This window comes from Hypanus sabinus, chromosome 21, assembly GCF_030144855.1.
Source record: "Hypanus sabinus isolate sHypSab1 chromosome 21, sHypSab1.hap1, whole genome shotgun sequence".
Classification (NCBI taxonomy): domain Eukaryota; kingdom Metazoa; phylum Chordata; class Chondrichthyes; order Myliobatiformes; family Dasyatidae; genus Hypanus; species Hypanus sabinus.
The window spans coordinates 49818923-49844786 of NC_082726.1; the positions used below are offsets into that span (position 1 = coordinate 49818923).

Below are 25864 nucleotides of genomic sequence, written 5' to 3' on the forward strand. Positions count from 1 at the left end.
AACTTCCACTGTGACTAGCATTCGCAGCACACCCAGTTAATCATACACATATCTAAATGCAATCATGGCCACATTTGCTAAAAGGACAGATAAAATTAATTCTGAGTCTTGGATGCTGAAGATGATTTGAATTTGTTTGGAAAATAATTTAAGTAATTTGCAGAGCAGACTCGATGGGCTGAATGACCTAATTCTACTCCTGTGTCTAATGTCTGATGGAAATTATGTTACTAGCTCCCAGGGTTGTGAATGTTGTCATTTTCTTATATACAGAAAATGAGGCCATTTGGTCCATCAAACATGTCTATATCTGTCCTGAGAGCAATTAATCCCTTCCCCCACTCCCCCCATTTAGTTCACTATATTCAACCTTTTCTCACCATCAAGTCTTGATCCATCCCAGGGGGACTATACAGTGACTAACTAAATGCACTGAGCAGTATGTGTTTGGGATGGGAGGAAGCTGTTGTATCTTGGGGAGACCTCTGATCAGACAGCACCAGAAGTTAGGATTGAACCTGGCCCACCGTGACCAGCAGTTTTGTGGGTCACACTACCTTATTTAATGAACATCCATCTTTTCAGAACCCTCCATGTTTAAAGCTTTGCTTAAAGCTGTAAATTCTTAGAGAAGTCCTGAAAGGCATGTGAAATACAATATATAAATGTGCATTTTACTGATTTCATGTTATTCCAAAAGTTTCTTTTGGTAGGAAGTGATATTTTGCTGTAACGTTTCATGTTATTTTGTGTCTGCAGCGTATCATTGTTAATTGTAATAGTGAAGTATGATAAACAAAGTGAAAAATAACTTTGAAAGGGAATTGAAGATAATTTTCAGAAACAACAACCCTTCCAATTGCACTTGGTCTTATCCATGTTTGGTAGGTCACAACCTGTACGAAAACAGAACAAAATGCTGCCTGGACACATTAAGGTATCACAATGTTTTTTGCAAAACATTCCGTTTTATTTGAAAAGGACAGGAAGTGTGTTGACCATGTGTCAGTTGAGAAACAGGAATGAGGGCATGGTTGAGGCCTGCTATCATGTCCTCTGCGGGCTGAGATAGCTGGTGATTTAAGAGCAACAAAATCCTGAAAACAATAGGAGGATGAGTGAAAATAGCTCCCCTATCAGAACAGGCTCATTGGCCCCTCATCTCCGTCAGCAACCCAGGTCAAGGCTGAAGCCTCACATCCAGTCCCCCTTTCCTGAAGCCAGATAAAGAATCTACCCGAGAGATAAAACCACCCAGAGAGAATGTGGAACAACCAGTCACTTAGGAAGCTGAAGGAGAAACTAGCGTTAACTCTACGATAGAACAAAGAACAATGTTGTCCCTGTTTCTGCTGGGTTTAACTCTCTCCACTATGCTTCAAACCTCATTTTCATTAGGTAAGTCAGTGGGAAAAACAATTTTGCCAGTGTCCATTTTAACCAGAATCTTCAATACAATAGGGATCTAAGATAGTGCCACAAAACTTAAGGATGAATGAACACTTCCAGGAAAGATCTTTCCATCTGAGAATGTAATGGCTCTAAATTGTACTAAGTTCTGTTTCTTGGGTTCCTGTTTTCTTTCCATGAATAGATATAGGTTTTTGTTAATGTGAAGTGCCTCTGAGGGAAGGATTGGTATCAATCTGAACTGCTCCCCATTCATTCTGACCTACTGCTCTACAGGTAACTGAATGGGGAGGACATTTCTGGCCCTCTGGACACATGTATTGGAAAACACCGACAGAGTTACCTCGATGATAAATTGGCTAGCAATCTTCCCTTCGGAGATGGAAGCTTGCAGCTTCTATCTGAAGCTGGAACACAAAAACATTGGGTTCCAATGCACCAGTGCTGGGGAAGTGCTCTATTGTTGAACAGCAAAGTTAATCTTAAACAAACTGTTGATGTTTCGAGGAGTTTTCTTGGTATTCTGGTCAATATTTACTCCTCAGTCAATTAAAGATAATTTATTGACAAGCTGTATTAATAATAGTGGGATTGTAATGATGTATAACTGGCAATAGGGTTCTCTGCATTGATATTTACTGCATTGGTTTCCATTTCAAATCGTTTAAACCTCTATTTCAGGTATCACATTGGCTTTGTTCGTTATTGGAATATTTATTGTGCTGTAGATATACAAATCTTGGTTAATTTTACAATATTCCCTAAGTTTCTTAGAATAAGTAATTCTACCCTCTATCTATTCCTCATTAGTTTTAATTTTTATTGTTGTCTTGTGATCCTGATCTAATAATTTATAATCTTATTGAAGTTCCTCTCACTCTTCATCCACTTCCAATCAAGTTGGATATCTTAGACACAAGAGGTACTGCAGACACTGGTAATCTAGGGCAATACACACAATGTGCTGGAAGAGTTCAGCAGATCATGCAGCACCTATAGATGGGAATAAAGTGTCAACATAGATTGGATGAAGAGTTTCTGCCCAAAATGTCGACTGACTGTTCCCATCCATTGGCGCAGCCTGACCGATTGAGTTCCTCCAGCACATTGTGTATAAAGCTCAAGGTCTTAAATACTTTTCTCAGAAACATCTTTCCTCGGAGCTCCACTTAGCTTTGTAGATAGTTCTTGCTCATTGCTTTATCCTCACCAATGTGTTATAATCAATGCTGCTTTAATAATGAACTGTTAGCATGTTCAGTGATAACTTCCCCATGTTTTGCTCTGTGAAATTGTTGAGAAGTTTGGAAACACTTTTTTTGTTATGATATAGCAACAACATTGGACAGCTTGTTCCCTTGGGTTGGTGAACAACTGCAGAGAGTTAACCAGGTGTTGAAAAGTAAACCTTACTCATTGATTCTCAGATAGGCAGTTCTGGCTTCCCTCTTTCACTTCTTAATCAGATAACTGTGAGTTCAAATCCCATTCCTACAATAAGAATATTATCCAGTAACACTACAGTTTAATACTGAGAGAATTCTTTATCATTAGAGACACCATTTGCTTGAACAACACACACAAAATGCTGGAAGAACTCAGCAGGTTAGGTAACATTTAAGGAGGGGAAGTAACAGTCAACAATTTGGGCCAAGACTTGAAGATCACAGAATGAAACATCAACTGTTTGTTCCCTTCCCTAGATGCTGCCTGACTTGCTGAATCCCTCCAGTATTTTGTGTGTATTGCTCTGGATTTCCAGCATCTGCAGAATCACTTGAGTTTGCTCTTTGCTTGAGATTTTGAATTTATACCTTTGTAGGTGGATGTACTGTAAAAGATTCCTAAAGATGTTTCATGAAGACCAGGTATATCTGATTACTTCGGCAATTGTTGCTGTCATCCTGTACAACCAAAACTGAATAACAGATACATCAACTTGTGACTGTCTGATGGGCATTGTTGTATGAAAATATGTTACTGAATTGACATGAAGGGAAGTAATTTTCTTTAGGAATTCCGTTCGAGATTAAAAGCTCTGCCTGAGACGCATGCCTTTCTTTAATGCCCAGTTCAAACCTTCAACCTTAATGCACAAGTGGACAACAGGATGAGTCATGTTTATTGTCTGTGTTCGATACTTCTCCATAGGGTAGTTAAACAATATTTCTATGCTCTGAAACACATCCTTATTACATGTGGACCTTTTCTATATAAGTCATTGCACTAGATGGCACACAGTTAACCCTTTGGACTCTGTCCAGCTTTTTATTGCACACTTTTCTTTGTCGTTCATGGACGTTCCCCACTCTCTCTGCCTCCTAGTCTCTCCTTCCCCTTTCTCAAGCATCTGCTCATCAGACCAACAAATGTTCTGTTCTGTCCCTGCCTGTTTCTCTTAAGAGTCATAGAACACTACAGCACAGTAACAAGCCCTTTGGCCCATCTAGTCCATGCCAAACTATTATTCTGCTGAGTTCTATTGACAGGCCACTGGGTCATAGCCCTCCATAGCCCTCCCATCCCTGTTATCCTGTCGCTCAGTATCTCTTCCCCTGCTCAATTTTGACTCGAGTACAAAAGTACAAAAATTACAGAGAGAGTCTGAATGCCTGTGTAGTTCATTTTGGGGCTACAATTAATTGCTACTGTGCCTACTGAGTGCACGGACTGACTTTGATTCTCCGGCAGCCATGTTGGACCCTTGCTCAGCGTACATCAGCTTGAACGAGCCCTGGAGAAACACAGAACATCACATCAACGTCTCCCACGGCACGCCCATGTGCGACAGCTACATGGACGGGGAATGGTACCGCTTCACCGGCATGGCAGGTGACGCCATGCCCAACTTCTGCATCCAGGAGAACCTCTGTGGCACTCATGCTCCCATCTGGCTGAACGGCAGCCACCCTGCCCCATCCGATGGCGTTGTGTCAGTGCAGGCTTGTGCCAGCTTCAACGACAACTGCTGCCTGTGGAGCACCACCGTGGACGTGAAGGCTTGCCCAAGAGGATACTACGTCTACCGGCTGCCAAAGCCCACCGTCTGCTTCCATGTATACTGTGGACGTAAGTACTGAACTCCCTCATGTCTCCTGCGAAACCTCGCGAAGCTACATAAAGCTTTGGCTGGCTGCACTTAGAATATTGTGAGCTGTTCTGATTGCCCCCATTGCTAGAAGGATTTTGGAGGCCTTAGAGGGATATAGAGAAAATTTACCAGACGCTGCCTGGATTAGAGACTGTAACTCCACCCACCCAGCAACCTTCCAAAAAGAGACTCTAGGGCAATTAAAACACAAACTTTACATTTTCTTAAAAGTTTCTGAACCCGGCAGTTAATCTGATCAACCATTCTAGTTATCCCGTCAGTGCATTGCATTGTAGAAACATTAAACCAGTTTTTATAATCCTGTTTACATACAGGTTTTTAAAACTTATATGTATTTTATTACATCTGTACTTTAACCTCTAAATGTACTTTTGTATAATCTCTTACTCCTTATATGTGTTGAATGTTACTGTTTTTGTTGCACGTTACACCCTGACCATCACACCACAGCAAATTCCTAATTCATGCAGAGGTATCTGGTGAATAATGTTGATGGCTGATTAGCTTTAAGGAGAGTTCAGAAACACTTGAGTTGTTTTCTCTGGAGAGGCTGAGGGGAGACTTGATAGCAGGTTACAAAATTATGTACGATTCCATTAGTGTAGACAGTCATAATCTCACTCTCGAGGGAGGATGATCGAATAGTAAAGGGCAAGCACCTCAGATGAGAGGGAGGAAGTTGAAAGGAGATGTGTGGGGGAAGGTTTCTTTACACAGTGCGTGGTGAATGTTGGACAGACTGCTAGAGGTGGTGGTGAAAGCAAATGTGATGGTGGTGTTTACGATTCAAATAAATATGGGGTATAGGGATTAATTGCAGGAATAAATTTGGTTTGACTTGTTAGAGGTTTATAAGATGATATGAGGAAAAGATCAGGTGGGTGGGTGGGAGGGAGGAAAGAGGCTTGCTTTGCTGTTATAGCTGTGTGTTGTTCTGCTGAACATTGTGGACATGCTATGTTGGTGTCAGAAAGTGAAGTGACACCTGTGGGTTTAGGTTGTGTTGTTAATGCAAACTGTAGTCTTCAATTTACATGTGATAAATAAATGAATCTGGATCTGAGATAGAGTGGACAGCCGGCAGCATTTTCCCAACACAGAAATGGCTAATAAAGAGGGCATACATAATTTTACAGTGATTGGAGGGAAGTATGGGGGAAGGATGTCAAGAGGAATGTTCTTTACACAGGGACTGGTGGGAGCATAGAACACACTGCCAGGGGTGTTGGTAGAGGTAGGCACATTAAGGGACATTAGTATGCACCTTGATGAAAGAAATGTTAAGGGCTATGTGGGGAGTGAAGGGTTAGAATGATCTTGGAATGGGTTTAGAGGGCAGTACAACATTCTGGGCCGAAGGGCCTGTACTGTGCTCTACTATTCCATGTTCTATCTTATAAGGAGAAGTTTAGTTTAATTTTAAGTATTGTTTGGCATGGAAATTTTGAGCTGAAGGATTTGTTCCTGTACTGTACTGTTCTATATTTGATGAAGCTACAGATGCCAGCTCTCCCGGTTGATGCTTTGATTACTGCTTCGTTCCCTCCAGCCGCCAGCCATTGCTGGTCTCCAGGCTCAGTTTGACCTTTCCGCCCTCCGCAACAAGTTGGAGAAATAAATTTCACTGAGTTGGAGAAATAAACGGGAGGGAAAGAATCCAAATGTCCGTGGCTGATAACACCCATCTCCCAGCTCTCAGTCACGTAGACATCCTGCAGATTGTGGATTTTCTAATGCTTTCAGAGAGCTCCAGACCCTGAACTCTCAGTGAAATAATGCTTTCCTGTAATTTTCATACCATAAATTAACTGTCTTTCTAAACCCATGAACACCACCTCACTATTTTGCTCCCGTTGTACACTATTTCTATTTTATATATTCTTACTGCAATCTATTGTAACTTTCAAACACGAGGAAATTTGCAGGTGCTGGAAATTCAAGCAACACACTCAAAATGCTGGTGGAACGCAGCAGGCCAAGCAGCACCTATAGGGAGAAGCACTGTCGACGTTTCGGGCTGAGACCCTTCGTGACGAAACATCTCCCTATAGATGCTGCCTGACCTGCTGCGTTGCACCAGCATTTTGTGTGTGTTACTATTGTAACTTTATTGTCTTGCACTGTACTGCTGCTGCAAAATAACAAGTTTAACGACGTGTCAGTGGTAATAAACCAGATCCTAATGATAGAAATTGATCCTCTCTGAGGAAGTCTCTCATCATTTTAGTTCCAGTGAAAACACCCATGGCCTAGACACCGTCTCCTTACAACCACCTCAGTAACATTTCCAGAGCTGCACCGGGTCTGACTGCATTGTGTTGCCAACGTGCAATCGGAATTCAGGCAGGACAGAAGAGAGGGACCTTTCACCCCTCACCCTTGATCCCTGGTGCAAACCAATCACTAATCAACGATGTTCCTCTTAATTCAGATTCATATTTACTTATCACCTGTACATCAAAAAATACAGTGAAACGTGCCGTTCATGTTAGCAACCAACACACGTTTTATCACACATCCTGGCGTCAACATAATGTGCAGAATGTTCAACAGAACAACACGAGACAACAGCAGCAAAACAAGCTCCTTTGCTATCCTCTCACCCCACCCCCCTCACACACACAGACCTCCAGCCCCAGGATAGGCCACTTCCAGGCCTCCAGTCCTTACCCTCAGATTCTCAAACCTGAAAACTCTGGGCCTCTAACCTTCACCCTCTGGCTCAGGGTCCCAGACTCACAGGCATCGGGCCTCCATTTCTAGTCACCATCTCAATGGACTCTGAAGCAGAACAAAATGGTCAGAGGAGGACTGACCATTGTCTCACTGCCCAGAACAGAACAGCCATTATCATATTGAATGACAGAGCTGCTTTAAGAAGGTGAGCCGCTGATTCCTGTTCCTATTTTCTTTGGTTCTTGTCTTCTTACACCAATAGGTCTGAAAATTCCACCCTTCCCCGCTCATTTTCCCACAAAATTCCTGCTTTTATGATGTTTCCTCACATTTATTCCATACTAATGCCTCAATAATTGTGGGTGACAACACAGGTGGCACTGCTGTTAAACGTCACTTGCTATGACCTCCTATTGACGCAGCTAAACCAACTCCATGCCCACATTTCCAGCAGGAACTTTGGCTGATAGTTTCTCTCCCTGGACCATTGAATGAGAAGAGAGAAAGAGGTTTGTGAAGATGGGTAAACTGCTAATAGTTATGACAATGTAGCAGTGGATTATTTTCAGTCAGGGGAATGTAGGGGCTAAACTCTTAAATACCCTTATAAACCTGTAATATTCATGAGTTTGCAGAGCCTGATACTAAAAAGAGGCAGTTTGGCCCAAAAGGCCTGGGCTGTATCTGTACTCCAGCTGAGCCCCCTCTCACCCTTCATAACCCTCCTCCTGCTTTAAGGTTGCCCAGAACACGTTTGACAACTCAAGCCACTTGGGCCAAACTCTTTTGTTTTGTCGTGCTGGTCTCTGGGACCTATTCCCGCCAACTTTTCATGACCTCCCACTGACAGTGCCATAGCTCAACCAGTCACTTCCCGCACTAAGCACTTCCTTTTATGTGCTTTATCTCAAACTGACCGCATCCTTTCTCTTTTGCAGATTTCTATGACATATGTGATCATGTCGATTGTGTGGGACACTGTGTAGGTGAGAGTGAATGTCAATGCACCCCAGGCACTATCCTCGGACCAGACGGCCAGACTTGCCTAGGTAACGACTGATGGATTTGGGCATAGAATTGTTTTTTTTTTTCCTTTTATTTTTCTTGTAGTTTAACTTTCCTACACTTAGAATTTATATAGTCAGCTATACATGTGTAATTGTTCAGTAATATATCTAATAATTGTGGTATAGCTGATTCTGTATTTTCTAGAAGCTTCTCATTTTTTCTACAGCAGATGTCTCTCCACTTGAATCTGACTGTTTTATCACTGGGACGTTGTTACCTCTCGTCAGAGGATCAGATGGCCACAATTTCCCAAGCCTTTGTCTTTTTTCTTCATTTATCCTTCTTTCTTTGTTTCCACAACCAGTGGACTTACTTACAGGCACTCTTCATCTCAGCAAAATCTCAATAATTATTGCTACTTTATTATTGTTATTATTATTATTGTTCTTTCTTGTATTTGCACAGTTCGCTGCCTTTTGCACACTGTTTGAACGCCCAAGTTGGTGTGGTCTTTCTTTATTCTGTTACGATTATTATTCTATAGATATATTGAGTATGCCCTCAGGAAAATGAATCTATGGGTTGTATATGGTGACAAATACTGTATGTAAGAATAGCCCTTAACTCAGCAGTGGAGTTATCAGGGCACCACCTTTTGGCAGCGTTTCCGTAGCAAGCTATTCTTGTTTTTACGAAGCCGAGTTGCTAGCTCAATGCTCAACCAGACTTGGACTTGAACCCGGGAACCTTCACTCCGGAGTCCGGCACTGATATTAATGCGCCCCCAAGCGGGACATACTGTATGTACTTCGATAATAAATTTACTTTGAACTTGCTATAACACGTAATAAGCTGACTGCTTCATGCCTCATTTTTGACATCCGAACCTCTGAATTGCAAAAGCACCAGGATCCAACAGAATTTAAAAAGGAGGGAAATGGGAGAATAATCTTAAAATGTTCATTGATCCTGGTATGAATTTATCTACAGGTGGGGTCATTTCTTAAAGAACTTCAGAAAATTGCTTGACTATTGGTTTTAAAACTTCATAAAAACAATTCTTGGTGAGTTTCTGAAGGTACTGATGTTGAGGGTAGGCAATTCATAACAGGGCATCCCAGTTAAAGAATAGTTCAGATTTTACACAGGTCCTTAAGTCAGTTTTGTCTAATGCACAGAAGTTACTCAATATGGCAACTGTACCTCTACAGTATTGTGATATTAGCATAATAATGCTAATTCAGCTGTTCATAGGAAGGAAGATGTATAAAATATGTCAGGCTCTTGAACGTAATAATATTATCCTAGATTGTTTCAAGGACTCTGCAGTTTGATGTTTAATATTCTGTGTGCTATCCACTTGCTTTTTGCCATTTGCACAATTTAGGTATTTCTTGTGCATTGGATCTTTAATGTTTTCTATAGAACGGGTTACATGGTGTTTCTTTGTTTTGTGGCTGTCAAATCTCAGGGCTGTATATTGCACGCATATTTTGATAGGTATACTTTGAATCTTTGAGTCTTATGGGGGGGTTTGTTTGTATGGTCTGTACAAGAGAGCAGCATGATTTCCCACACTGGCCTTAAATCTCTTCATGAGCCTTCCTCCTCCTCGCCTCATCTAAACCAAACTATGTATGGTATTATTTCTTTCTGTCTCCTGTGATTATCTCGTTTTGTCATAAAATCCACCTGAGCTGATGGTGGGGATATTCCTGTGCACATATTAGACACTGCATTAAACAGAGGCTAAAGGTATTTCATTAACTGCAAAACATTTTTGAGCTCCCTGCAGTCATACAAATATTCATGCACACAAAAATTTATAAGATCATAGGACGTAGGTGCAGAATTAACAGTTTGGCCCATCAAGTCTGCTCCACCCCTCAATCATGGCTGATTTATTACCCCTATTACCCCTCGAATATTTCAAGTCATTTTACCAGGAGTGAGCTAGGTGAGTCAAATGGTCTTGTTCAGTTGTACAGGCACTGATATTCTTTATTAGAGTTTTGAATGGTTTGAGTAAGAATGGTTTCACAGGTTTAGAAGATGATAATATTGGGCCTGTGATGTGCCTAGAGATTGAATGCATTCTGTTATTACGCTCTGGTGCTGAGATAATGATAGGACAATGAACAGTCAAAGTGAGAGGTGCAACACTGTGGTAATTCTATGTATCGTTCAGTACTGCTTCCACAAAAAAAGATAAATTTCATGATAGATGTGTGATGATAAACCTGATTCTGATCGGGTCTCTTTTATGGACTGCGAGTAGAAAGGGAGCAGGGAGAAGGAATCATGGTTGGGTAAAGGGAACGGGAGAGGGGAGGGCGTGGGAAACATCACAGATCAGTTTATTGATTCGGTAATGGTCAATAAACCAATGGGTTGGGATCAAATAATCTTGCCTGGTGTCTCAGGGTTGGGTTTTTCTGCAACTGTGCCACCACCCCCCCCCCCAACCACCGCCGTCTGCCCCTGGCACTCCTTCTCCACCACCTGTCCTGCACCTGTCCCATGGCATTCCACCCTCGCCATTCCCAACATCTTTTGCTTCCACCACATTTACAAACTCACTCTCTGCTCTACATTGACTAATGTAGTACTGTTCAAAAGTCTTAGGTCTCTCTCTCTCTCTCTCTCTCCCTCTCTCTCCCCCTCCCTTTCTCCCTCTCCCTCTCTCATATGTGTGTGTGTGTGTGTGTGTGTGTGTGTATGTATATATGTACACACACAGTACTGTATGTGCTTAAAAGAAGAGCAAGATCCCATGACAGAATAGTTTGAGAATCTGCTTTAGATTTTGGCATGAGTATCAGATAGAACCATTTTTCTCTGAAGTCCTCTCTCCATCCCACATTAGCTCAGAATTTGTCTCCAGATTTCAGGATTGAACTTTCAATGGCAAGAATATTTCCAATGGAATCTCAACTGATTAACCAGCAAACGTGAGAAAATTGGCAGATGCTGGAAATCAAAGCAATGCACCCAAAGTGCTGGAGGAACTTAGCAGGCCAGGCAGCATTGGTGGAAAAGAGTAAATTATCAATGTTTCAAGCTGAGACCAGTCCTGGTGAATGGTTTCAGCCCGAAATGTCGACAGTTTACTCTTTTCCATAGATGCTGCCTGGCCTGCTGAGTTCCTCCAGCATTCTGTTTCAGGATTTATTATATACTGTGTACTCTGACAGTGGATTTATTCTCATCTGGTTTCATTCTGGGAAAAAGAAAGAGTAAAGCACCAACAGACCATTTGGCTCTAGGGCTACTTTGCCATCCAAAGTCATGACTGATCTTCCACTTTAGCCATCTATATATATCCTTTTGCTTCCTCCTCATGGAACATTTTCCAAATTCAAACTACACTGTCAGCATTACAGCCTTCATCTAGCTCATTTATGTAGGTTTTGTGAACATGCGGTATTTCACACTGAAGAATGATCATGTTCAGTGAGGACAGGTGAGGCGATACATCGATTAGCTATCTGAACTCTGAGAAGAGCCGAGGGAGTTAGAGAAATGGCCGTTGAGGTTTCTGTATTCTGTCAGCAGATAGCTTTCTATAGACAATAGGTGCAGAAGTAGACTATTCGGCCCTTCGAGCCTGCACCGCCATTCTGAGATCATGGCTGATCATCTACTATCAATACCCGGTTCCTGCCTTGTCCCCATATCCCTTGATTTCCCTATCCATAAGATACCTATCTAGCTCCTTCTTGAAAGCATCCAGAGAATTGGTCTCCACTGCCTTCCGACCCCCACAACTCTCTGGCAGAAGAAGTTTTTCCTTAAATCTGTTCGTAATGACCTATCCCTTATTTTCAAACCATGCAATGGTATGTAGTCTAGTGTAGTTTTTTTCTGTGTTGTTTTTTCTGTAGTTCAGTCTAGTTTTTGTACTATGTCATTTAACACCGTGGTCCTGAAAAAACGTAGTCTGATTGTTACTGTGTACTGTACCAGCAGATATGGTCGAAATGACAATAAGAAGTGACTTGACTTGACTTGAAGCTCTATGCAGGACTAGAATAAGCAGGGCAGCAGCACCAAAGGGAGCTGGAGGAATTCAGCGGGTCAGGCAGCGTCTGCGCAGTCAATATTTCCGGTTGAGACCCTGCATAAGGACTGGGAAGAAAGTGGGGAGATAATCAATATGGAAAATTGGGAGGAAGATGCTCAACGGGTAACTTTAAACCAAAAAGTGTCTGGGGAGGCTGTAACACTGGTGATGTCAGCATATTAACAAAGGACTGATGAAAGGAGAGGGGGCATGATGAATGAAGTATATTGATTCCAATCAATCTCTGTCAGGTTCTGTTACAGATTTATTTATCACATGTATGTCAAACATTAGAAGCATAGAAAACCTACAGCACAATACAGGCCCTTTAGCCCACAAAGCTGTGCCGAACATGTCCCTACCTTAGAAATTACCCAAGGTTACCCATAGCCCTCTATTTTTCTGAGTTCCATGTACATGTCCAGAAGTCTCTTAAAAGACCCTATCGTAACCACCTCTAGCACCGTCGCCGGCAGCTCATTCCACACATTCGCCACACTCTGCATAAAAAGCTTACCCCTGATAACTATTCTTTACCTACTTCCAAGTACCTTAAAACCGTGCTCTCTCGTGCTAGCCATTTCAGGCCTGGGAAAATGACTGTCCACATGATGAATAGACAATAGGTGCAGAAGTAGACCATTCGGCCCTTTGAGCCTGCACCACCATTCTGAGATCATGGCTGATCATCTACTATCAATACCCAGTCCCTGCCTTGTCCCCATATCTCTTGATTTCCCTATCCATAAGATACCTATCGTGCTCCTTCTTGAAAGCATCCAGAGAATTGGCCTCCACTAACTTCCAAGGCAGTGCATTCCAGACCCCCACAACTCTCTGGGAGAAGAAGTTTTTCCTTAACTCTGTCCTAAATGACCTACCCCTTATTCTCAAACCATGCCCTCTGGCACTGGACTCTCCCAGCATCTGGAACATATTTCCTGCCTCTATCTTGTCCAATCCCTTAATAATCTTATATGTTGCAATCAGATCCCCTCTCAATCTCCTTAATTCCAGCGTGTACAAGCCTAGTCTCTCTAACCTCTCTGCGTAAGACAGTCCGGACATCCCAGGAATTAACCTCGTGAATCTACGCTGCACTTCCTCTACAACCAGGATGTCCTTCCTTAACCCTGGAGACCAAAACTGTACACAATACTCCAGGTGTTGTCTCACCAGGGCCCTGTACAAATGCAAAAGGATTTCCTTGCTCTTGTACTCAATTTCCTTTGTAATAAAGGCCAACATTTCATTAGCCTTCTTCACCGCCTGCTGCACTTGCTCATTCACCTTCAGTGACTGATGAACAAGGACTCCTAGATCTCTTTGTATTTCTCCCTTACCTAACTTTACACCGTTCAGATAATAATCTGCCTTCCTGTTCTTACTCCCAAAGTGGATAATGCCTCTCATCATCTTATTGTCGGCTGATGGTATAGTGGATCTGCACCAGACTTCGAGGCAAGTGGTGTCTGCACCGAAACCGGCCAGATACTTGCATGCTTTCCGTCCATGCTGGGTTGAGCATCAAGCTAGCAACTCAGCCTTGTAAAAAAAAAAGACAGAATGCTAAAGAACTAGCGAGGTTGCAGCCTGACATGCCACAGGGAACGGAGAGGAACAGTAATATCAAAACATGTAGTAAAATGTGTTGTTTTCATTAACAAGCTACACACCTAGAGATGTGCTAGAGGCCTACAACTGTCATCACATATTGTGGCACCAACATAGCGTGCACACAACACTTAGCAGAAAAACACAAAGCGCAGCAAAACAGAACACAACAAGCAACGAACCAACAGCAAAACAAGCCACATCCCTCCCTCCCACCCACCCACGAAACGTGGACAACTCTCCAAATTTAAGACAGGCCTCCAACTCCAGGACAGGCCTCTAACTCCAGGAGAGGTCTCCAAGCCTCCAGGCTTCAGCTATCAGTCTTCAACTTCTGGATTTACCATCAGACTTTGGCCACTGATCTTTGGTCTCAACCCCTGGGCTAGCCGTACCTGTTTTAGTTTGTAACTTGCCAAAACTCTATCTTTGCAATAATAAATAAACACAGTTATGATGATTGGTTGATGAGATATGAAATGTGCATTGAATAGTCTCTAATGTGTACAAACTGTACTGTGTAGCAATTTGGTCACCTGTTAGAGGAAAGACATGGTTAAACTGGAAAGAGCGCAGAAGAAATTTTTGAGGATGTTGCAGAATTAAAGGCTCTGTGTTATGGGGAGAGGTTGGCCAATCGTGAATGCAGGAGAATAAGACTGACCTTAAAGGAGTTTTTCAAATTAGAAGAGGCTTAGATAGGATAAATGGTACAGTCTCTCCCCAGAGAGTTCAGAGAGTTCCAAAGCAGGGGTCATAGATTTTGGGTGAGAGGGGAAAGATTTAAAAGGAACTTGAGGGGAAACTTGTTCACTTCGAAGGTGATGAGTGTATGGGACAAGCTGCCAGTTTATCAGCTGAGTAGGTACAATATATCATTTCAGAAGCATTAAGATAGGTACGTGGAGGGGTGGGGCTTTGTGGGATAAGGGCTAAATGCAGGAAATTTATACCAGCTGGGTGGGTAATGGGTTCAGTATGGCCAGGTTGAGCTGAGTGGACATGCATCCACACCGTATTGCTCCAGGACTCTATATAACCTTCAATTCTACCTCCTCCTTCCCCTGCACCAACATCCACCCCTATGCAGATGTCAATGAATGTACAGTCAATAATGGAGGTTGCAGTGAAGACTGCATCAACCTGCAAGGCTCCTTCCGTTGCGAGTGTGGGATTGGAAGAGCATTGAGCAAGAACGCAGCGGCCTGTCGAGGTACGTGGAAGCTCCCCAGCTCCAGGGTTTGGGAGTCATAACAGAAAACATTGCTTCTTACTGAAGAGCCTCCAACCCTGAAACATTAACTTCTCGTTCAGAGCAACAAACAATCTGCCGGAACAACTCAATGGGTCAAGCAGCGACAGTGCGAGGAAAGGAATTGTTGACTTTTTTGGGTCGAGACTTCACAAGTTCCTTTCCTCTCACAGATGCGACTTGATCATCTGTTTCTGAGATACTCAAACCATCTTCTTTGGCACCAATAATCATTTCACAGTCAAAGTCATTGAGATCACATTTCCTCCCCATTCTGATGTTTAGTCTGAACAACAACTAAACCTCTTGACCATATCTGCATGCTTTAATGCATTGAGCTGCTGCCACATGATTGGCTGATCAGATATTTGCCATGAACAGGAGTACCTAATAAAGTAGCCACTGAGTGTACATTTTTAAATAATAAATGTACTTAATTTAATAAATTTAATTAACGATTTGATAATGGCCAGGCAATTTGTTTTAGAGAAATGCTAACTGAGGGGATTTGCATTGTCCAGGACCCCTTTGCTCTGCATCAGAGCAGGACAGGTTGGATGATCCCATTTTAGTGCAAGCTGGAACCCCTGCCAATACTGCACTGGATTGCCAGTCTAGATCTTAGAGTCATTGGAAATGTGTGATACAGACGGGGGGGGGGGGGGGTGGCTCCTTCTATCACTAGATCTATAGCCCTGCAGACTATTGATGCACTTCTCTGTACTAGTCAAATGTCACCAGGGTTTCCACCTCCACATGCCTCAGAGGCAGTGAGTTATAGACCCCCACCACAATCTGGGTGATTGCACTTTGCTCATTTTTCATTTTCAATCTTTTTTTATTGATTTAAAAGAATAAGGATAGATACAAATCAGAGGAGAAGTTATCTCAAATACGTATTTCAATAATAGTACAAACAAAGGAATATACACTGTCAAAATCATATATAGTATTAAGCTAATACAAAGAAAAAAAAGAACCACATCTCCTCTTAACAATTCATAGAAAAAAAAAGACTCAAAAATTTCTGTTATTGAGAAAAACACTAAGCTAACCTGAAACAAAAAAAGGGGGACCGGGCAGTCCATTTTGAGGATACAATTTTTAAAAAAACGAAAAATTCTTCTGATCAAATCTAAAACTTTGCGGAGAAGTAAAAAAAGATTAACTGAAAAAGTGAAAAGAATTAGATCATATGAAAATATTGAATAAAAGGTCGCCAAGTTAGTAAAATAAAAACTTGCCTCTCACTTCTCCTTCAAAATTACCCTCTCTCACCTTAAATTCATGCCCTTCCATAGATGCTACCTTAACTTGCTGAGCTCTTCCAGTAAATTCAACCCTGCGAAAATGATACTGTCCTTCTACTCCATCTATACCTCTCATAATCTTATACCCCTCTATCAGATCTCCCCTCAGCCTTCTGCTGCTCCAGAGAAAACAACCCAACTTTGTCCAGTTTTTTATACTTTGTCCCAAACCTTAGAATTAATTTCAGAAACAGTGTGTTGCACATCCTTCATGTCCATGAACCTTTACTCACATGTTGTAACCCTCTGGAGAGGAGATAACAGTGCCCACACTGTGTTGTCTTCCTGCATTAAATGTTTGTCGTAATGAAAGGGTTGGAGATTTATTGAAATTTTCTGCAGAGAGGGAGCAGTACTGAGATGACAGACAAGACCTGGAGATGATAAACATGTGCAGAGGCGTTGTACATCTTCAATGTAAACTAGCAGATGATTCTTTCCATTGATTTCTCTACGGTGCAATGTTATTATTGATCTGCAGACATTGACGGCTGCCACAGCAATAATGGAGGCTGCAGCCACAACTGTGTGCCGATGGAGGAAGGGTATCGCTGTGGTTGTCCCCGTGGACTCATCTTATCAGAAGACAATCACACCTGCCAAGGTAAACCCCCCCCCACCTCATATTATTTTGTTTTTAACCAGAAAGAGCCTGATAATCTGCAATCTTGCTATGAACTCTGGATTTTAGGTGTTCAGAACTGTATGAGTGTTGTGATTGTTCCATCCGGTTAAGTTTTCAAGCTGCAGAATCTCTGTCCTGTCAGGCAGGGCTGAAGACATTTGACCTGAAAGGCTGATGAGGATTCTTACCAAAATTTTCCTTTACACCCAAACCTTTCAGACTCAGACGTTTCTTAGAACTACTGTGCCCCAGCGACGCACACAAAATGCTGGAGGATCTGAGCAGGTCAAGCAGCATCTATGAGCTTGAATAAACAGTGGATGTTTTGGGCCGAGATGCTTCATCAGGTCAAGTAAGAAAGGGGGAAGATGGAAGATGAAAAAGGTGGGGGGCAGGGGAAGGAAGACGAGCTAGAAGGTGATAGGTGAAGCGTGGTGGGTGGTAAAGGTAATGGGCTGGGGAAGATGACATTTTATAGGAGAGGACAGTGAACCATGGGAGAAAGGAAAGAGATATGTTCCATTTTCAGGAGGTTACTCCCTCTTTCAAAGACTATAACATTCCTGATACTGATAAATAAAATAATCATCGAATAGTTTCCTTGTACATGAGATCATTCAACCCGTTGAGACAATGGTGATTCCCAGTAGGGCAACCTACTTCATCCCATACTCTTCCCCCTCCCTGTAACCTGGCAAATTACTTTCTCTTGGGCTCTATGCTTTAGTTATGCCAAACCTTTCTTCTTGTCAGGGAATCTAAAGCACTTCATAATGTTGGGCAAAAGCCAAACAGATTTCCTTTTGAAATACTGGGAGGGGATATTTTCATCACGTTAGGGGCTTTGATATCAAAGAACAACTTTATATGCCGAATAGATTTACATCTCTTGGGAATTTGCTGAGGTGTGTTGCTCAGGGCGTGACATGCAACAGAAAACAATTAGAAATAATTAAGAATTATATAAAAAGTAAAGTTAGAAGTTGAAGTATGGATATGGAAAAAGGAGCATAAATATATAAATAACCAGATATATTAACATTGTAAGTAATATTATGTAAAGAGATTTAAAGTTTTTACAGTGCGGTGACTGGGGTAATAGATGGAGGAATGAAGGGGGAGCCTAACTAGAATGGTTCATCAGATTAACAGCCTGGGGGAAGACATTTTTAAGATGCCATGATTCATGATGTTTTTTTTTGTTTTAATAGCCCTCTAGCACTTTCCAGAAAAGAGCTTTTAATTTTATAATGGCCTGTCTGAATGGTAATTCCTCCAATAATGCATCACCCCTGAGCAATGTGGTGAGAAGCCAGCTCACCCTTGGAGCTGTTTCATGTGTTGCGAGTGTATGATATGCAACAGTATTTATGAAATATTGTTTTATAAATAGTATTTATAATATAGTGGCACAGCTAGTACATCTGCTGCCTCAATGCTCCAGAGAAACAGTTTTACTCCTGACCCTGTGTGAAGTTTGCATCATCTCCCTATTACCATGTGGGTTTCCCCTGGTTTCTCTGTTGGCCTAACGTATCTCAAACACGTGTGGCTTTGTAGGTTAATCGGCCACTGTGATACAGGCGACCCGCGTTCAATTACCGCTACAGTCTATAAAGGAGGTTGTACATTCTCCCTGTAACCAGGTGGGTGTCCTTGTTGGAGTGTAGGGAGATTAAAGTGGGCCTAGTGTAAGAGATTAGGATTACTAGTGATCGCGAGCTGGTCAACATGGACTCACTGGGCCGAAGGGCCTGTTTCCCTACTGTATGGCTCTATAATCTCATAATATCTTGTTCTTAAGACCATCAGCCCTACTGTGGCATCTGCAACCCGCCAGAGTCCTCTGTCCTACGCCAGTCTTTCAAGTTTATTTATTTTATTTATTTAGCGATACAGTGTGCAGAGGCCCTTCCGGCCCGTCAATCTATGGCACCCCAGCAACCCTAACCTAATCACGGGACCATTTACAATGACCAATTAACCTGCCTGATACCCCTTTGGACTGAGGGAGGAAACCGGAGCACCTGGAGAAAACCCATGCATTCCACGGGGAGGATGTACAGAGACTCCACACAGAATGGTGCTGGAATTGAGCTCTGAACTCCCAAATATCTTGAGCTGTAATAGTGTCATGCTAATCGCTACCCAAGTTGTACGTAGGTGTAGCAAATCTCCTATGTCATCTAGGCGAAGATCGTTCCTCTCCCAGAGATTTTGGAGCTTCCTTTGGCATTTCTGTAGTTTGGGTTTTTAAGGGTTGGGTTGATAGTCCCATGTCTAACCATGATTTCACAGTGGGGCCTGGAACCATCCATGGCGGAGTTAACCCCATAATACAACTGGATAATAATGATGTGAGACACATCACGTGTTTATTTATTGTGATGCAGAGGGAACAGGCCCTTCCAGCTCATCAACCTGTGCTGTCCAGCAACCCCCCATTTAACCCAAGCCTAATAACGGGACAATTTACAGTGACCAGTTAACCTACCAATCAATATGTTTTTGGACTGTGGGAGGAAACCCATGCGGTTGCAGGGAGAATGTACTACCTCCTTCATAGACTGTAGCGGTAACTGAACCCGGGTCGCTTGTATTGTAAAGCATTGTGCTAACCATGACACGACCATGTCATGTTTCCATTAAACAAAAGAGACCATTCCATCCAATGGAATGAGAGTCACAGTCCTCCATTGTTAAGCAGGGACCTTAAATTGCCTTGGATCATAAACGTGAGGGAGAGAGAAACATGACCCCCCTGCAAATATCCAATAGCATAGACTCAGAAACCCTGGATTCAATCCAGGTGAATAGATGGATTTGGGATCATCCCTAAAACAAAATAAATCTAAATAATTAAGTAGCCCTTTCAAATTTCCATTTTGTCCTCTCTGTTCTACAGAGAATACTTTCTGTTTCTCTGCCGTATTGTGTCCAACCATATATCCCAAGAAGGAAACCCTCATTAACCTCTTCTGTAATTTGAAACCAGGCTTCAAACCTGGCAGGTGCTTCTAATGCTTGCACTTCGAGGGGACCAAGCTTCTCTTTTCAGTTTGAACCATTTAAAACATCCATTCAGAGGCAGAATCTTTGCCTTACTTGGAATCAAGCCAACCAAATGAAATGGGTTTTAGATGCTCCCTGCTTAAAATGTTGTTCTACACCACACACTATACTCTAATCCCGTGACTTTACACTTTGTGGTCTCTTTCTGTGCTAGTGCCTGTACAGTGCAAGTCAGAGTCGATCGAAGTGGCTGTACCCAAGGATCTGGTTGGAGGTTTGGAACTTTACCTCTTGAATGCATCATGCAAAGCACTTTCCAACGGGACGCACTTCAACATTAACTTCAATCTCAAAAGCTGTGGCACAGCTGTTGAGGTAACAATGTAAAATAAATCGACATTGCAGGAGTAGGACCATTAGATCATAAATTTCAGGAGCTGAATTTGGCTATTTGACCTATTGAGTCTGCTCTCTGCTGTTACATTATGGCTAATTTGTTATCTCTCTCAACCCCATTCTCCTGCCTTCTCATTGTAAACTTTGATGCCACTACTAACCAAGAACCTATCAACCTCCACTTTAAATATACCCAATGACTTGGCCTCCACACCCACCTGTGACAATGAACTTCGCAGATTTACCACTCTCTGGCTAAAGAAATCTCTTTTGTATAGGGATGTCCTTGTTTCCTGAGACTGTGTCCTCTGGTCCTAGACTCACACACCATAGGAAACATCCATTTTAACAAGACTTTCCAATATTTGATAGGTTTTAATGTGAATGGTTTGGGAATAATCTGGAAGCTGACTGCTATTTAAATCTTTGTCCCACTTACTTCTCCACCAATTCCATCCTAAATTAACTTCCAAATCCCACACTATGTGGGATGTGGGAGATCAATTTAGATTGCACCATTCCCTTTATGTAAGTTGAACTGGGTGCATAGTCAGAGAAAGGTGGAGTAGTGACACAGCTGGTAGAATTGGTGTCTCACAGCTCCAGTGACCAGGAAGGATGCTGAGGCTTTGGAGAGGGAGCAAAAGAGGTTTCCCAGGATGCCGCCTGGCATGTGCTTTAATGGGAGACTGGACAAACTTGGGTTGTTTTCTTTGGAGTGTCGGAGGCTGAGAGGAGATCTGATAGAGGTTTATAAGCTTATGAGAGGCATAGATAGACAGGGAATATCCTTTCTCCCAAGGTAAAAATGTCTAGTACCAGAGACCATGCATTGAAGGTGAAAGGTTCCAAGGGGATGTGAGGGGTAAGCTTTTTACTCAGAGAATGCTGGATGCATGGAATGTGCTGCCTGGTATCGTGGTAGAGGCAAATACACTGGAAGCTTTTAAGAGACATTTAGACAGGCACGTGGATGTGAGGAAGATGGAGGGACATGGACTTTGTGTAAGTAGGAAGGATTAGTTTTTGGGTGTTTTTTTGATTTATTCTTTCAAACAACATTGTGGGGCAAAGGGCTTGTTCTTGCGCTGTACTGTTCTATGTCCTATGTTCTATGTTATATGATAGTAGATGATCAGCCATGATCTCAGAATGGCAGTGCAGGCTTGAAGGGCTGTATGGTCTACTTCTGCACCTATTGTCTATTGTCCTATGTGCTATGCTCTTGTTTTCTCCCACATCGCAAAGGCATGCAGGCTGGTAGATTAGCTGGCCCTTGTAAGTTGTTCTGGTAAGTACACGGTGAATGGCAGAACCTTAGAGAGGGTGTGAGAAGAATAAAATGGAATTAGTATTGCATTCATGTAAATGGGTGCTTGATGGTTGGCACTGACTTGATGGTCTGAATGGGCTTGTTACATGCCATTATAATTCTAAAAGTACTGACTAATCTTTCTGTTTCTGTTTCTCTCCTGCTCCCTCCCCCACTCGCTCTCTCCTGCCCCTTCCCCACCCCAACTCTCTCCCTCCCCACTCCCCCTTCCCCCACCCCCTCTCCTCCCTCACCCTGTCTCTCTCTCTCTCTCTCTCTCTAGGTTGCGGATGATAACATAATTGCTAGGAACACACTGACTGGTATTCCCAAGCAGACACCGGGCAGTAATGGGGATATCATCATCCGGACCAGTAAGCTCGTGATTCCCATCACCTGTGAGTTCCCTCGCCAATATATGGTGTCTGAAGGATATGTACCCAACCCTGCAAACTCCCCGCTGCAGATTTCGGGCCGAAATCATGGGCTCTTCCCCTTCGCTCTGGAGATCTTTAAATCCAAGGACTTTGATGAGATTTATAAAGACACCCCGCCTGTTCTCAAACTCCGAGACTCCCTGTACTTTGGGATTGAACCTCTCATGCATGTGGATGGCCTTGAAGCTCTGGTGGAGAACTGCTTTGCCACTCCCTCTCCCAGCAGTGATGATATTATGAGGTACTACCTCATAAAGGATGGGTAAGTACCAATCTGGATGCTGTGCAAGATTTTACATTTTGTTTTGTGGATCGTGTATAACATTGGCAAGATCAGTATTTTAATTCATTGTCCATCCCCAAACTTCCCTTCAAAGCCATTTCAGAGAGCTTTTCAGTGTGAGGTCACATACAATCCTGACAAGGTTAGGATGGCAAACTTTCTTTAGAGAGTACCACAGCATGGGAACAGGCTTTCTGCTCATGCCAATCTCTTATTCTCCCTCACCTGGACCGTAGCCCTCCATACCCCTCCCATCCATATACTTATCCAAACTTCTCTTAAATTTTGAAATCTAACTTATACCTACCACCTCCACTGGCAGCTCATTCCACACTCTCAGCATCCTCTGAATGAGGAATTTCTCCCCTCAGCTTCCCCTTAAATATGCTTAACCCATGACCTCTAGGTCTAGTCTCACACAACTTCAGTGAAAAAAGACTGCTTCCATTTACCCTATCGGAACCCCTCATAATTTTGTATACTTCTGTCAAAATTCCCTTCATTCTTCTATGCTTGAGGGAATAAAGTCCTAATCTATTCAACTTTTCGCTGTAACTCAGATTCTCAAGTCCTGGCAACATCCTTGTAAATTTTCTCTGCACTCCTTCAATCTTACTGATATCTTTTCTGTTGGTGATAACCAGAACTGCAAACAATACTCCAAATTAGACCTCATCAATGTGTTATACAACTTCATAATAATATCCCAACTCCTAAATCAAATAATTTAATTTATGAAGGAGTCATTGAGAGAAACAGGCCTTTCAGCCCTTCGAGTTCATGCCAAGCAACAAGCACCTATTTTACTTTAATCCTACCGTAACCCAATTTATTATACCAAGATCCCCATCCTCTCCACCCCACCTAGACCCTACCCCTCTACCCCACCTAGATCCTATCCTACCTCTCATCTATGCACTAGGGGCAATTTACAGTGGCCAATCAACAACCCATGCAAGCTCCACATAGATAGCATCAGAAGCCAAGATTAAACCTGGGTTGTGGAGCTGTGAGACAGAAAATACTCTTAGTAGGTTAGATACCATCTGTGGAAAGAGGAAGATAATATTTCAGCTTGAATATGTTGTGTATTTGACATTTGAGTAATACTGTATATATATATCTTGTTTGAATAAGCATTTGCTATTGTGTACATAATTCATTATGGCTTATATGTGTGAAGTACATGATTGGCATATGCTATCACTCCACCACATCTTAAGTGCATATCTTGCTTAAAGTAAAAATGATACTAAGATACGTTATTCCCTGCCCTTTGTTCTTATTTTGATTACATTTAATGTTTTGGAGTTACAATGGCGGCGTGAAAGTTTTAAATGCACCCAAGATGACTACATACCTGTTGAAGTGCTGTGAGATAACTGAGGTATTAAAAACGCTGCAAAAACCATCTGAGTTTTTGTGAAAAGGCAGCACAGCGTATTATTTTCTTCAAAGGGGGAGAAAATTGGTCGAGTTAAAACAAAGGCAGCAAAGGGACGAATTCATGGGTTCATAAACAGTGAGTACTGAGTCATAATAATAATCAGAAATTTTAGAAAATCAGAAATGGCTGGCTACATTCAAATGATAGATGCATTCAATTGCACAAGAGATAAGTGGAATATGTATATTGAGCGAATTAAGCAGTGCTTTAAAGCAAATAAAGTAGCCAATGAAAAGCAAATGCCAACTTTGCTGATTGCATTGGATTTAAAGGCTAGTTTGCTTGGAAGTTTGACTGCTCCAATGAAATCAGCTGTAAATAAGATTTGCTGGTATGATGGAAGTAATACAGGAACATTTAGAACCAAAACCATTGTTGACTGCGTAACACTTTAGGTTTCATAAATGGAATCAAAAGGAAGGGGAGTCCATTTCAGTGTACGTGGCTGAACTGAAGAGATTGTCTAACCACTGTTAGTTCAGTAATGGGCGTAATGATGCTCTGAGAAATCATTTAGTTTGTGGAATCTTACACGAAAGCAGTCCAAAAGTGGTCCCTAACTGAAGCACAACTTACATGTAAAAGATCAATTGAGATAGTGGTGTCAATGGAATTAGTAGAAAGAGACACAGCTGAGTTGTGGTCAGGAGTGAAAGTGAGCATCAACAGAATTGCAACATCTAAACGTAAATCAGCTGGGACGAATCGATTATGTTACAGTTGCGGCAGGGGCTCACGTACACCAGACCAATGCCAACTCAAAGGCAAAATTTTCAGAAAATGCATCAAAGATTGGCTGAGACGACTGCAACTTGATTGAAGATCCATCCACCATTTGCATGTCACATCTCCTACAACAGAGTCAATTGAAAGTGAATTAAGAAAGATACCTGATGATGCCACAGTAGTATTCAAATATGGCATTGGAAAGCTCATACATGTCAAGGGTAAAATTGTGTTAAATGAAAATGGCACACCCAAGTCTTACAAAACCCGTCTGGTTCCTTTTATCGCCCGTGATAAAGTAGCCTGTGAGCTAGATTGCATGGAGGCTGAAGGAATTCTTTCCAAGGTTGAGTGGAGCCCACAGGCAATGCCAGTGATCCTAGTAGCCAAGAAGAATGGGTCTGTCAGGATCTGTGGTGACTTTAAGGTCACCATCAACCTAGTACTGAAAGTAGATCCATACCCTCTGCCCAGGATAGAGGATATCTTTGCAAACCTTTCTGGAGGGAAACACTTCAGCAAAGTGGACTTAGTTGAAGCTTACCTACAGATGGAGATGGAAGAAGGGTCCAAAGTGTTTCTGACCATAAACATTTAGAAATGGCTTTATTGCTACAATAGGCTTATTTTTGGTGTAGCATCTGCACCCTGGTCCATAGAAAGCTATGGACCAGATACTGCAGGGCGGTCCAGGCACTCAGTGTTACCTGGAAGACATCACTGTCACCAGTAAGGATGACAAGGAACATCTCCAAAATCTCAAGGCAGTGTTAAAAAGATTAGAAGATTATGGATTCAGAGCACACACAAGTGTGAATTCTTTAAACCACGCATTACTTTCTGTGGTCTTATCACTGAACACAAGGATTACATCATTGTGCTGAGAAAAGTCAACCAATGGTGGATGTCTCAAGGCCATAAGGCATCACAGTTCAGTCCTTTTTAGGATTTGTCGATTACTACAACAGGTTCCTGCCAAACCTGCCTACTATGCTCCACCCTTTGAACACATTACTACAGATCAAGAAGAAGTGGCAGTGGACAGAGCAGTATGAGGTGGCTTTTTAAAAGGTAAAGGAAACAATGATCTCAGTCACTGTACTTGTACAATATTATCCACATCATCAAGTGAAGCTCAACATGCACTGTTCAAGGATGCCAACACATCCAGAAGAAAGAGC

General features: G+C 42.2%; 1 protein-coding gene across 3 annotated transcripts in view; it reads left to right on the plus strand.

Annotated features, from left to right (window-relative positions):
* The window catches only part of oit3 (oncoprotein induced transcript 3), a 32368-nt gene that overhangs the window by 2699 nt on the left and 3805 nt on the right, over window positions 1–25864 (plus strand). For 2 of the 3 annotated variants that reach the window (XM_059946486.1, XM_059946485.1), the window contains exons 2-7: window positions 4102–4479; window positions 8137–8247; window positions 14974–15096; window positions 16927–17049; window positions 20297–20457; window positions 22074–22489. In XM_059946486.1, coding sequence (XP_059802469.1) covers window positions 4104–4479; window positions 8137–8247; window positions 14974–15096; window positions 16927–17049; window positions 20297–20457; window positions 22074–22489 — 1310 coding nt within the window. In that variant the 5' untranslated portion in view covers window positions 4102–4103. Of the gene's footprint in view, window positions 1–1334; window positions 1399–4101; window positions 4480–8136; window positions 8248–14973; window positions 15097–16926; window positions 17050–20296; window positions 20458–22073; window positions 22490–25864 lie in introns of those variants that run through there. The other variant, XM_059946484.1, reaches the window with a different exon arrangement.